This window comes from Bolinopsis microptera, chromosome 13, assembly GCF_026151205.1.
Source record: "Bolinopsis microptera isolate Bmic1 chromosome 13, MBARI_Bmic_1.0, whole genome shotgun sequence".
Classification (NCBI taxonomy): domain Eukaryota; kingdom Metazoa; phylum Ctenophora; class Tentaculata; order Lobata; family Bolinopsidae; genus Bolinopsis; species Bolinopsis microptera.
Genome location: NC_087084.1, coordinates 1,955,244 through 1,967,969, shown reverse-complemented (window position 1 = coordinate 1,967,969; position 12,726 = coordinate 1,955,244). Strand labels below are relative to the sequence as shown.

Here is a 12,726-nt window from a genome sequence, read left to right as displayed (position 1 = left end):
TAAACTTCAGGATAGGAGTCAACCTGAACACATTTATATTTCAATCACAATACTTTTGTAAACTTCAGGATAGGAGTCAACCTGAACACATTTACATTTCAATCACAATACTTTTGTAAACTTCAGGATAGGAGTCAACCTGAACACATTTACATTTCAATCACAATACTTTTGTAAACTTCAGGATAGGAGTCAACCTGAACACATTTACATTTCAATCACAATACTTTTGTAAACTTCAGGATAGGAGTCAACCTGAACACATTTACATTTCAATCACAATACTTTTGTAAACTTCAGGATAGGAGTCAACCTGAACACATTTACATTTCAATCACAATACTTTTGTAAACTTCAGGATAGGAGTCAACCTGAACACATTTACATTTCAATCACAATACTTTTGTAAACTTCAGGATAGGAGTCAACCTGAACACATTCACATTTCAATAACAATACTTTTGTAAACTTCAGGATAGGAGTCAACCTGAACACATTTACATTTCAATAACAATACTTTTGTAAACTTCAGGATAGGAGTCAACCTGAACACATTTACATTTCAATAACAATACTTTTGTAAACTTCAGGACAGGAGTCAACCTGAACACATTTACATTTCAATCACAATACTTTTGTAAACAGAATAAATATTCAATAATGTAGACATATAAAATGGTGCTTCTCGTGTGTTAAAGAGTGCTCCCAATGGCAATTCTGTGTTCATTGAGTGAAAAAGGGATTTGTTATACCGTTTTCATTGTTCTCCTGAATTGTCTTATAGTGCGTAAATTACTTTGAGAAATTCATCTGGTGGGTCAGCATGGTCTATTCCCATTAACTTTGAGAAATAACAATTATCCTAAAAACAATCATCAACTAACCTGGGCAACAAATCTTTGATAGGAGGTGTCATCTTGTGCATTCCAATGACATTAACCACAGCTTTAAGTCCCCCGAGAATGGAGCCCAGTACCTCCGGATACTCCTCCCCTAGGTACTCGTACAGTACCACACCCAGATGTCCGAGTAGCTTCTCCTCTCCGCACACCATCATCACCGGGGCAATACGAGATATCAGATCTGCTGCTTGTTGACGTACTTTAGCAGTTTTGTTGTTCAGCCTGAACGGAATAGAGTAAATTCCTTTCCTGATAAGAGCATCAAACGGGATCAATACTATTTTACACAAGAATACATTGCAACCATGCGACTCATAAACAATACTTCAATCCGGATTTTACCTGAACAGAATTGTACCACAGATCTGGGGTAGATAAGGTTTTGTTCGGATACCAAGAGAGGAAACTACGGTACCGAATCCGTTCAGCATTATCACATCCTCGGTGGTTTGTTCCTGGAGACGGAAGGAGGGTTAGTAAGTGAATCTGAGCGGTAACATGTGAAATATTATTGTAATCCGAACACAACTCTAGTGTTAATTTCGTAGTCAGATTCAGAGGTCAGTAAGCCAATCAGACTGATCGATGGGTTCCAGTACTAAAATAAAAAATGTTCACTGATTGAACTTTATCATGATATAGTCGATATTAAACATTTATGCTTATGTAATTTTGTGACATCACACATTTTGGAAATAATCTTATTAGCAGGATGATAAGCAGACTTTCTTTCGTTTACACATTTTAACCAGGCATTTATTAAACATTTTCTCTCTCTCTCTCTCTCTCTCTCTCTCTCTCTCTGCATGAGTGCATGAGCGATCTGTTTAAAATATTGTGTCTTTCAATGAATCTGTTACATGATGATCATTTATTGTCCGCTTAATAGTAATAAATATATTACGTTTAATAAACTCGATTGATGTTAGAGTTTATCTCAACTTTGATTTATTCTGGGATAATTTGAGATATCGGCTATGACAATTGTGTTACAACTTCATATAACCTCACCTTATTTTACCCCCACCCCCCATGACTATTACATATAAAATACTGATCTTATTATCCCTCGTCCACTAAGCAGATAGACAAGCTAAATGGACAAGGAGAATACTCAAAACTGTGTTAGCTTTGGAACAAACAACGTGAAGTTTTGTGGAGTTCACAAAGCGTGGGAACCCAGAGATTGGATAACTGAAACTGATTTTATACATCTGAAAATTGTCATTTTGCCAACAGTATTTGTCGCAGTGATCTACTTTGTGGTGATTAGTTTACATGACAAGAAGCGTCTGGAAAACATACCACTCCTTTTTGTTCCACCTCGACACTTTCCCAGCAAACACTGATATCCTGGGGTGTATCCAGAAGTGCCTTGCCTGTGTAACAGATCAGCGTGGAGCACTGAAGATCTCATTTATAGTGTACTGGTGGGTCCTACCTGTAGCCTACATGCTTTACGACTGTCTGGATGTTTTCCTCGACTTGAGTTACTTCTACAAACTTGAACTGGCCACAGGGAACCTCCTAGATAACCGGATCATGAGGAATAAAGCTGTCAACAATGCTATACTCGTGTTCTCCATATTCGGATGTTTGAAAGCCTTCTTGGTTCTCCAATGTAACTATGTTATCTGCAACCAATCAAAGGTTCTCACCAAACTGACAGATTCCCCATCTTCAAACCGCCGTATCTTGGAGGAATGTATACAAGTAGTAGCCCTGGTGAACAGAAGTAAGATAACTCTCATCGCTCTGATATTTGAAGATGGGGTTGAGCTCTTCCTGGAGTATTTCTATGCTGATAAATACGCAACTAAATCCGACTGGCTGGTCCTTTTGAACGCAACACTAATGGCTGTTATAGCCGGCCTAGCAGTGGTCATCAACTCCAGGGTATTCCTCACTAAACTCTGGCTGACCAACGTTAAGAGAGACAGAGGCGTTGATGACTGTCACTCCAAATACCTCTTCCTGACACTTCCTGTTCAACTCATTGCCGTAAGCAAGGTTCTTCGAGCGTACGCTTGCTGGGTGCAAGCTTTAAGTGGGGAGATTGCTGTAGAGTGTCTTGAAGTTAAGGAGGGAGCATTGATACAAACTCCCTTTATTTGGGGTTGCTTGTCCAAGACTGATATCTTAATACTTTTATTCACTGTACTTTCTTTTGGCGCTATTTTCTGCCAATTTTTATCCAAGTGTAGTAAAGCAGTCTGCTGTTGATTGAACGACTTTTTTAAATATTCAGTTTTTCCATTAAGAAACGTTACTAAGTTGGCAGTGGCAGTCATGTCTTGATACTTTGTACTTTAATTTTCTTACATTTTTCTTTGTGAATTTTAGTTTTCATCAGTTCTGTCTTCATTGGTATATCTGGACAAGTAAAATGCCGCAGAAGCAAATGAAGTAAACGAAAGTTATAATACATTTCAAATCAAACCCTAACTAACGGTAAGTTACCGCTGTATTGAGTCAGTGACAAATAAGGAAATATCTTCTGACGAAAGGAATAATTACAGGAATAACGGACAATGTAAAGCCCCCCCCCCCCCCCCCCCCCCCCCCCATGACTATTGCATACAAAATACTGATCTTATTATCCCTCGTCCACTAAGCAGATAGACAAATAGACAAGCTAAATGGACAAGGACAATACTCAAAACTGTGTTAGCTTTGGAAAAAACAACGTGACGTTTTGTGGAGTTCACAAAGCGTGGGAACCCAGAGATTGGATGACTGAAACTGATTTTATACATCTGAAAATTGTAATTTTGCCAACGGTTTTTGTCGCAGTGATCTATTTTGTAGTGATTGTTTACATGACTAGAAGCGTCTGGAGAACATACCACTCCTTTTTGTTCCACCTCGACACTTTCCCAGCAAACACTGATATCCTGGGGTGTATCCAGAAGTGCCTTGCCTGTGTAACAGATCAGCGTGGAGCACTGAAGATCTCATTTATAGTGTACTGGTGGGTCCTACCTGTAGCCTACATGCTTTACGACTGTCTGGATGTTTTCCTTGACTTGAGTTACTTCTACAAGCTTGAACTGGCCACAGGGAACCTCCTAGATAACCGGATCACGAGGAATAAAGCTGTCAACAATGCTATACTCGTGTTCTCCATATTCGGATGTTTGAAAGCCTTCTTGGTTCTCCAATGTAACTATGTCATCTGCAACCAATCAAAGGTTCTCACCAAACTGACAGATTCCCCATCTTCAAACCGCCGTATCTTGGAGGAGTGTATACAAGCAGTAGCCCTGGTGAACAGAAGTAAGATAACTCTCATCGCTCTGATATTTGAAGATGGGGTTGAGCTCTTCCTGGAGTATTTCTATGCTGATAAATACGCAACTAAATCCGACTGGCTGGTCCTCTTGAACGCAACACTAATGGCTGTTATAGCCGGCCTAGCGGTGGTCATCAACTCCAGGGTATTCCTCACTAAACTCTGGCTGACCAACGTTAAGAGAGACAGAGGGGTTGATGACTGTCACTCCAAATACCTTTTCTTGACACTTCCTGTTCAACTCATAGCCGTAAGTAAGGTTCTTCGAGCGTACGCTTGCTGGGTACAAGCATTAAGTGGGGAGATTGCTGTAGAGTGTCTTGAAGTTAAGGAGGGAGCGTTGATACAAACTCCCTTTATTTGGGGCTGCTTGTCCAAGACTGATACCTTAATACTTTTATTCACTGTACTTTCTTTTGGCGCAATTTTCTGCCAATTTTTATCCAAATGTAGTAAAGCAGTCTGCTGTTGATTGAAAGCTACGACTTTTTAAAATATTCAGTTTTTCCATTAAGAAACGTTACTAAGATGGTAGTTGGCAGTCATATTTTGATACTTTGTACTTTAATTTTCTTTGTGAATTTTAGTTTTATCAGTTCTGTCTTCATTGGTATAATATCTGGACAATTAAAATGCCGCAGAAGCAAATGAAGTAAACGAAAGTTAAGCATTTCAAATCAAACCCTAACTAACCTTATGCTTCTCTAGCGTAAAGTTACCGTCGAGTCAGTGACAAATTAAGAAATATTTTCTGACGAAAGGAATAATTACAGGAATAACGGACAATGTAAAACTGAAAATACCTGGAAAGCGTAGAGGATACCATCTATAAGCTGTTCCTCCAACCTATTATCAATATCAGTAGCCCCCATGTACTAATTACTAATTACTAATTACTAATTACTAATTACTAATTACCTGGAAAGCGTAGAGGATACCATCTATAAGCTGTTCCTCCAACCTATTATCAATATCAGTAGCTCCCATGTTGGTCAGGATCTGTTCTATCGTCTCCATCACCATCTTACGGTACTGCTCGTTCTCATCCTTCAGATCATCTACCACGCGTACTATTATCTCAGCTGCTCCTACCTGGTGTGTTTAATATACAATATACATTATACATTATACATTATACATTATACAATATACATTATACATTATACATTATATCCTTCAGGTCATCCACCACGCGCACTATTATCTCAGCTGCTCCTACCTGGTGTGTTTAATTAAATTAAAATAATTAAAGTAATTAAAATAAGTTTATATTTAATGAAATTATTGAATTATAAGTTTAATTATATTCCGAATTAAACTGAGCTAGATTAAGGTAGAGTAAACGAAATTGAGGGGTTAGCTAAATGACAAACCTTGTTAGCGAGTTCTACAGTTGTGTCAACTAACTGTCTGTAATTCCTACGATCAAGTGCCATTCTCTGATTCCAGAAATTCCTGGAATTATAAACAGAATGTTAATTAAAATAGAGGCTGGGAGATATTGAGATCAAAATACAGTAAATAGTCCCTACCAAAATACAGTAAATAGTATTAAAATATACAGTAAATACAGTAAATAGTAACCATAGTAACGACTAACCTGAAGAACTCTGGAAGTATTTCCTCCCTGATGTACTGACTCTCTACACCATCAGTACCACAACACTGCTTTACTACCTGAACAATATCTTAATAGTCGCCTTTCCTTTAATATAATTCATCAAAATATCAATTCATCAAAATATTAGCCATCCACCTTTTTGAAATCCCCTTACAGAAATGTGTCAAATAACATTTTCAAATGATGAGAGCTACGTTAGCTGCTGCTATGTAGCTGTTGCTAATTGCTATGTTGCTAATTGCTATGTAGCTGTTGCTATGTAGATGTTGCTATGTAGCTGTTGCTATGTAGCTGTTGCTATGTAGCTGTTGCTATGTAGCTGTTGCTATGTAGCTGTTGCTATGTAGCTGTTGCTATGTAGCTGTTGCTATGTAGCTGTTGCTATGTAGCTGTTGCTATGTAGCTGTTGCTATGTAGCTGTTGCTATGTAGCTGTTGCTATGTAGCTGTTGCTATGTAGCTGTCGCTATGTAGCTGTTGCTATGTAGCTGTTGACTACACGTACCTTCAACACGATCTTCTTCATCTCCTCGTCAGGGGACTGGAACTCTCGAATCAGAATCAACATCACCTCCTGAGTGTAGTATCTGGCGTATTCTGCGTCCATAAGCGGGATAAGATAACCAATAGCCTTGAGGAAGGCAGCTAGACCCTTACCTCGGTGCATCCTGACAGAGATTAGTGTGTCAGGTAGGTGTTCGATAGCATGGTTACCATGGTAACATTACCTTATATGGTAGTGTTACCATGGTAACATTACTTGAGGAAGGCAGCTAGACCCTTACCTCGGTGCATCCTGACAGATTAGTGTGTCAGGTGGGTGTTAGATAGCATGGTTACCATGGTAACATTACCTTATATGGTAGTGTTACCATGGTAACATTACGTTATATGGTAGTGTTACCATGGTAACATTACGTTATATGGTAGTGTTACCATGGTAACATTACTTGAGGAAGGCAGCTAGACCCTTACCTCGGTGCATCCTGACAGAGATTAGTGTGTCAGGTGGGTGTTAGATAGCATGGTTACCATGGTAACATTACCTTATATGGTAGTGTTACCATGGTAACATTACTAGAGGAAGGCAGCTAGACCCTTACCTCGGTGCATCCTGACAGAGATTAGTGTGTCAGGTGGGTGTTAGATAGCATGGTTACCATGGTAACATTACCTTATATGGTAGTGTTACCATGGTAACATTACCTTATATGGTAGTGTTACCATGGTAACATTACTTGAGGAAGGCAGCTAAACCCTTACCTCGGTGCATCCTGACAGAGATTAGTGTGTCAGGTGGGTGTTAGATAGCATGGTTACCATGGTAACATTACCTTATATGGTAGTGTTACCATGGTAACATTACTTGAGGAAGGCAGCTAGACCCTTACCTCGGTGCATCCTGACAGAGATTAGTGTGTCAGGTGGGTGTTAGATAGCATGGTTACCATGGTAACATTACGTTATATGGTAGTGTTACCATGGTAACATTACCTTATATGGTAGTGTTACCATGGTAACATTACTTGAGGAAGGCAGCTAAACCCTTACCTCGGTGCATCCTGACAGAGATTAGTGTGTCAGGTGGGTGTTAGATAGCATGGTTACCATGGTAACATTACGTTATATGGTAGTGTTACCATGGTAACATTACCTTATATGGTAGTGTTACCATGGTAACATTACTTGAGGAAGGCAGCTAAACCCTTACCTCGGTGCATCCTGACAGAGATTAGTGTGTCAGGTGGGTGTTAGATAGCATGGTTACCATGGTAACATTACCTTATATGGTAGTGTTACCATGGTAACATTACTTGAGGAAGGCAGCTAGACCCTTACCTCGGTGCATCCTGACAGAGATTAGTGTGTCAGGTGGGTGTTAGATAGCATGGTTACCATGGTAACATTACCTTATATGGTAGTGTTACCATGGTAACATTACTAGAGGAAGGCAGCTAAACCCTTACCTCGGTGCATCCTGACAGAGATTAGTGTGTCAGGTGGGTGTTAGATAGCATGGTTACCATGGTAACATTACCTTATATGGTAGTGTTACCATGGTAACATTACTTGAGGAAGGCAGCTAGACCCTTACCTCGGTGCATCCTGACAGAGATTAGTGTGTCAGGTAGGTGTTAGATAGCATGGTTACCATGGTAACATTACCTTATATGGTAGTGTTACCATGGTAACATTACTTGAGGAAGGCAGCTAGACCCTTACCTCGGTGCATCCTGACAGAGATTAGTGTGTCAGGTGGGTGTTAGATAGCATGGTTACCATGGTAACATTACCTTATATGGTAGTGTTACCATGGTAACATTACTTGAGGAAGGCAGCTAGACCCTTACCTCGGTGCATCCTGACAGAGATTAGTGTGTCAGGTGGGTGTTAGATAGCATGGTTACCATGGTAACATTACCTTATATGGTAGTGTTACCATGGTAACATTACTTGAGGAAGGCAGCTAGACCCTTACCTCGGTGCATCCTGACAGAGATTAGTGTGTCAGGTGGGTGTTAGATAGCATGGTTACCATGGTAACATTACCTTATATGGTAGTGTTACCATGGTAACATTACTTGAGGAAGGCAGCTAGACCCTTACCTCGGTGCATCCTGACAGAGATTAGTGTGTCAGGTGGGTGTTAGATAGCATGGTTACCATGGTAACATTACCTTATATGGTAGTGTTACCATGGTAACATTACTTGAGGAAGGCAGCTAGACCCTTACCTCGGTGCATCCTGACAGAGATTAGTGTGTCAGGTGGGTGTTAGATAGCATGGTTACCATGGTAACATTACCTTATATGGTAGTGTTACCATGGTAACATTACTTGAGGAAGGCAGCTAGACCCTTACCTCGGTGCATCCTGACAGAGATTAGTGTGTCAGGTGGGTGTTAGATAGCATGGTTACCATGGTAACATTACCTTATATGGTAGTGTTACCATGGTAACATTACTTGAGGAAGGCAGCTAGACCCTTACCTCGGTGCATCCTGACAGAGATTAGTGTGTCAGGTGGGTGTTAGATAGCATGGTTACCATGGTAACATTACCTTATATGGTAGTGTTACCATGGTAACATTACTAGAGGAAGGCAGCTAGACCCTTACCTCGGTGCATCCTGACAGAGATTAGTGTGTCAGGTGGGTGTTCGAGGACGCGAAAGATTGTACATAATTGTTGCTAATTAATAAATATTATGTATGATTGAAATTAAAATCATGAAGGTTAATTTTAGGTTAAAATTAGGTGAGAATGTTTCCAATATTAACGTGGGGACTATTAATTGTTCTTTATCGGTAGTTTAATTGCACTTTTCAGAAGATAAAAGTAAAGCAGGTTACTAAGTAACCTCGAATGGTTACTAAATAACCTATACTGGTTACTAGGTAACCTCTAATGGTTACTAAGTAACCTATACTGGTTACTAGGTAACCTATACTGGTGACTAAGTAACCTATACTGGTTACTAAGTAACCTATACTGGTTACTAAGTAACCTATACTGGTTACTAAGTAACCTATACTGGTTACTAAGTACCTATACTGGTTACTAAGTAACCTATACTGGTTACTAAGTAACCTATACTGGTTACTAGGTAACCTATACTGGTTACTAGGTAACCTATACTGGTTACTAAGTAACCTATACTGGTTACTAAGTAACCTATACTGGTTACTAAGTAACCTATACTGGTTACTAAGTAACCTATACTGGTTACTAAGTACCTATACTGGTTACTAAGTAACCTATACTGGTTGCTCACCTAATACCCTTCCAGAGAGGTTTAAGCACAGAATCAAAGCTCTCAATACCGTAGGGAGTAGCCGCCTCAGCCAGGGCAGCTATAGCTAGAGCTGTAATGGTTCTCACTTTCTGCTGCTCGTCTACCAGACCGTGTTCTATAATCTCCACCAGGTTCCGGAGATGGGGCAGGATGGCACAACCCATCAAGATAGCAACCTGAATTGTAATGTGGCACAACCCATCAAGATAGCAACCTGAATTGTAATGTGGCACAACCCATCAAGATAGCAACCTGAATTGTAATGTGGCACAACCCATCAAGATAGCAACCTGAATTGTAATGTGGCACAACCCATCAAGATAGCAACCTGAATTGTAATGTGGCACAACCCATTAGGATAGCAACCTGAATAATTGTAATGTGGCACAACCCAACAAGATAGCAACCTGAATAATTGTAATGTGGCACAACCCAACAAGATAGCAACCTGAATAATAATAATGTGGCACAACCCATCAAGATAGCAACCTGAATTTTAGTATTATGAATGAAGGACCCTGTGTGGTAAAAATTGTACACATAGAAGTACATACACAACTACACTCTCTGTCCCTCTGGTTTGGACCTAATTTTTACAAAATATCCAAGAAAAAACTTGTAATTTACAGTTAACACCCCTAGAATTAGTTTAACTGTAGCCTACCTGCTGAACGATCTTGATACCAGTATGCCGCGCTTGCCATGACTTCTTACTCCTACACACAGCCTTAAGGAAGGGAAGGAGAGAGGGAATACCGAGCGCGCTCGCGACCACAGCAAACGCACGTGCTGTCGTGTTACGCACGTACTCGTCCATGTTGTCGATATCGGGCCTCATTGTTGAGATCATGGTAGCGAGACCTGGTCAAGGGGGAAGGTTGGTGATTAAGTGAATTGGTTAATTAGTTAATTAGTTAATTGACGATTGAAGGTCCTCAAGTGGGTATGAGAAAAAGCTGTTAAATTGGAAATGAAACTCAGCCAATCAGCCATATTTTCTTGTTCGATTAAAAAGGGAAATGTACAATGATCAATAAGATCCTATCGTTGATCATTTGAAATGTGATTTAACCAACAACACAAAACTCTCTAAAAACCCACCAGCAGCTTTAGCAAGATTGGAGATAATCTCCCTGCCCTCAACTCTCGCATAGTAATCCTCATCAATCAGTAGAGGCTCAATAACAACCAGGATCTTATGAACGAAGGGTCGGACCAGATCGTCCAGTTTGTAAAGGATCCTGTCGATTACTTTTACCAGCAAATGTCGCTCCTGTTGGGGAGGAAGTTTTAGTTGGTGTTACTAAATGGTGTAAAGTGTAGTTGTAATTTTGTTCGATATCAGGAACAATGAAAGCTATTGAAAGGGTTCAATATTGTGGTGATTGTCATTTGCGCTGGGTCAGGGGATAACTGTATCTTTAGATTGGTAACTTATAAGCACAATATCAAACCAAACAAAACTATTGTCACTAAGCAGTTAAAACATCCGGTGGACTGGCTTGATGTTGGTTGTAACTAAGTAACCTCTACTAGTGCTGGTTACTAAGCAACCTATATTGGTAACTAAGCAACCTATACTGGTTACTAAGCGACCTCTAATGGTTACTAACCTCTAATGGTTACTAACCTGATCCTCAAGAGTAGGAGACATCAGAAGAGGTAGAATCTGGTTAAACAGAGCTGCTGCTCCGAACTCCCTTGCTTTGTCCGTTATTTGTCTCATGGCTGCTTTACGCATGGGCGGGGTTCCGTTCTTGATTTTAAGGAGCAGTTTCATAATCTTCCTTTCCTGGAGGGAGGTTGTTAAAGCGTGAGATGGTTTTATGTCTTAATCTGGTCCTAATTTAATCTACATTCCCTACATTTCCTACATTCCCTACATTCCCTACAATACCTATAAACCCTGTAAATCCTAGTTTAATTGTACCTTGAGTTCCTCTGGTGTGAGAGTAAACCCTGTAAATCCTAGTTTAACTGTACCTTGAGTTCCTCTGGTGTGAGAGTAAACCCTGTAAATCCTAGTTTAACTGTACCTTGAGTTCCTCTGGTGTGAGAGTAAACCCTGTAAATCCTAGTTTAACTGTACCTTGAGTTCCTCTGGTGTGAGAGTAAACCCTGTAAATCCTAGTTTAACTGTACCTTGAGTTCCTCTGGTGTGAGAGTAAACCCTGTAAATCCTAGTTTAACTGTACCTTGAGTTCCTCTGGTGTGAGAGTAAACCCTGTAAATCCTAGTTTAACTGTACCTTGAGTTCCTCTGGTGTGAGAGTAAACCCTGTAAATCCTAGTTTAACTGTACCTTGAGTTCCTCTGGTGTGAGAGTAAACCCTGTAAATCCTAGTTTAACTGTACCTTGAGTTCCTCTGGTGTGAGAGTAAACCCTGTAAATCCTAGTTTAACTGTACCTTGAGTTCCTCTGGTGTGAGAGTAAACCCTGTAAATCCTAGTTTAACTGTACCTTGAGTTCCTCTGGTGTGAGAGTAAACCCTGTAAATCCTAGTTTAACTGTACCTTGAGTTCCTCTGGTGTGAGAGTAAACCCTGTAAATCCTAGTTTAACTGTACCTTGAGTTCCTCTGGTGTGAGAGTAAACCCTGTAAATCCTAGTTTAACTGTACCTTGAGTTCCTCTGGTGTGAGAGTAAACCCTGTAAATCCTAGTTTAACTGTACCTTGAGTTCCTCTGGTGTGAGAGTAAACCCTGTAAATCCTAGTTTAACTGTACCTTGAGTTCCTCTGGTGTGAGAGTAAACCCTGTAAATCCTAGTTTAACTGTACCTTGAGTTCCTCTGGTGTGAGAGTAAACCCTGTAAATCCTAGTTTAACTGTACCTTGAGTTCCTCTGGTGTGAGAGTAAACCCTGTAAATCCTAGTTTAACTGTACCTTGAGTTCCTCTGGTGTGAGAGTAAACCCTGTAAATCCTAGTTTAACTGTACCTTGAGTTCCTCTGGTGTGAGAGTAAACCCTGTAAATCCTAGTTTAACTGTACCTTGAGTTCCTCTGGTGTGAGAGTAAACCCTGTAAATCCTAGTTTAACTGTACCTTGAGTTCCTCTGGTGTGAGAGTAAACCCTGTAAATCCTAGTTTAACTGTACCTTGAGTTCCTCTGGTGTGA

At 40.1% G+C, this 12,726-nt stretch overlaps 1 protein-coding gene across 1 annotated transcript in view; it reads right to left on the bottom strand.

Annotated features, from left to right (window-relative positions):
- LOC134825321 (splicing factor 3B subunit 1-like) overlaps positions 1–12,726 on the bottom strand; it is a 93,280-nt gene that overhangs the window by 4,886 nt on the left and 75,668 nt on the right. The window contains exons 14-23 of the mRNA XM_063837493.1: positions 11,241–11,402; positions 10,712–10,883; positions 10,275–10,471; positions 9,590–9,786; positions 6,320–6,482; positions 5,795–5,871; positions 5,568–5,649; positions 5,113–5,286; positions 1,245–1,357; positions 885–1,124 (exon numbers count right to left, since the gene is read on the bottom strand). Of these exons, the coding sequence (XP_063693563.1) occupies positions 885–1,124; positions 1,245–1,357; positions 5,113–5,286; positions 5,568–5,649; positions 5,795–5,871; positions 6,320–6,482; positions 9,590–9,786; positions 10,275–10,471; positions 10,712–10,883; positions 11,241–11,402 (1,577 nt within the window). The remainder of the gene's footprint in view (positions 1–884; positions 1,125–1,244; positions 1,358–5,112; positions 5,287–5,567; positions 5,650–5,794; positions 5,872–6,319; positions 6,483–9,589; positions 9,787–10,274; positions 10,472–10,711; positions 10,884–11,240; positions 11,403–12,726) is intronic.